Raw genomic sequence first — 1,469 nt, 5'->3', positions numbered from 1 at the left:
GCAACCAGCTATGGCAAACTGATGTATGAAGGATTATCAAAATAAAAAAAAAAGCTAAAAGTGATAAGGACCCTCGTTTGTGTACCAATAAGCTAAAAGGCAACAACAGGATATGAGCTGTGAGGGGTTTGCAGAAATGTGCTGAACCAGTGTTTGACTTTAATATGCAGTAAATGACAGAAAGAGTGTTAAACTAATGGCAGTTACACATTGGTAGAAATCTTGTACTTGGGAGACATGTTATTATGGAACCAGATGAAACTAAAAATGACGCCCATGGTTTTGGGTATACGTTCGTCGTAGGCAAACGTCATGGCCTCGTGCAGCGGGACTTTGACGACCTCGATAAGCTCCCCCTCGCGGGGCTCGCCTCCGCCGGCACTCACGCAGTTGTCGTCGGACACCTCCGCGTAAAACATTGTCTGCTTAGAACCCGTTACACCCACGCCTGACCTGTGGAAGGGAAGAGGAATGAAAATCTGTATTTTTATCTTTTCATGTTTAAATCAATTAAAACTGTTCAAGTTTTGTTGATTTCGTTTAACCTAAAGATGAAAAAAAGGCTCATTCTAACCCTTTGTATGCAATATTTAACAACAATTTCACAATCGAAACACAAAAAAGGAGAAATAGAGTAAAGGTTTTTAAACACTAAAAAACAATTTCTATAATCGGTAGAATCACACTTCTTAAGCTGTTTTTCTTTTTCAAAGGGAGATTTTGGATAGGGAGAACAGAAACCAGAGAAGCAACCAAAGGACACAGAGTAACTCTGTAGGAGCTACAGAGATCATGTAGCAGAATTTACGAACATTTACCAGCTGTGTACTAAATAAATCTGGTCTTAATCGAAGATTGGCAAAAAGTAAATCAGTCTTAAAAGAAACCCAAAAGGAGTCATTCTACAAGTATGTTAAATGACATAGAAAGCATTTTAAAGAAGGTCCTCTAAGAAGAAAAGAATAAAATAATATTTTTTGGCTGATATGCAGAACATTATAATGCAAATGGGCCTAAAAACACAAAATTCCCATTTTGAGACACAGTGCTGGCAGCGTCATGCTCTGAAGAATAATGGGCTAAAATATCCTTTAATAATTGTGCGAAGCTGGTAGAGACATAATGCAAAGATTAGAGAAAAAGTGATTGAACTAGGGATGCACAATATAATCGGCCCCCTATTGGTATCGGCCTGTATCTGCCTTAAAACTGAATATCGGACATCGGCCACCCCACCGATATTTAACCCGATATTTGATCAGCTTCTGAGTTTCTAAAGTCTAAAATAAAAAAAAATACTACTTCTTCTTCTTCCTCAAAAACTTCTTTTCTACAGACTTAAAAACTTCAATATCTTCATATGCTGATATATTGCCATTTGAAAACACCATATCAATCTCTTTTACTAATGAAATATTGCTATATGTCATCGTTATGCTACGAAATCCCCCGAAAATTCACGAAATTTT

At 37.2% G+C, this 1,469-nt stretch overlaps 1 protein-coding gene across 1 annotated transcript in view; it reads right to left on the bottom strand.

Annotated features, from left to right (window-relative positions):
- Window positions 1-6: 6 nt before the first annotated feature.
- Window positions 7-1,469, bottom strand: part of nudt14 (nudix hydrolase 14) — a 28,835-nt gene continuing 27,372 nt past the window's right edge. Inside the window, exon 5 of the mRNA XM_015390221.1 lies at window positions 7-453. Coding sequence (XP_015245707.1) covers window positions 204-453 — 250 coding nt within the window. The 3' untranslated portion in view covers window positions 7-203. The remainder of the gene's footprint in view (window positions 454-1,469) is intronic.

Source organism: Cyprinodon variegatus, unplaced genomic scaffold (genome assembly GCF_000732505.1).
Source record: "Cyprinodon variegatus isolate N-32 unplaced genomic scaffold, C_variegatus-1.0 Scaffold489, whole genome shotgun sequence".
Classification (NCBI taxonomy): Eukaryota; Metazoa; Chordata; class Actinopteri; order Cyprinodontiformes; family Cyprinodontidae; genus Cyprinodon; species Cyprinodon variegatus.
Note: the sequence above shows the minus strand (reverse complement) of the source record. Positions and strands in the feature narration are given on the sequence as shown.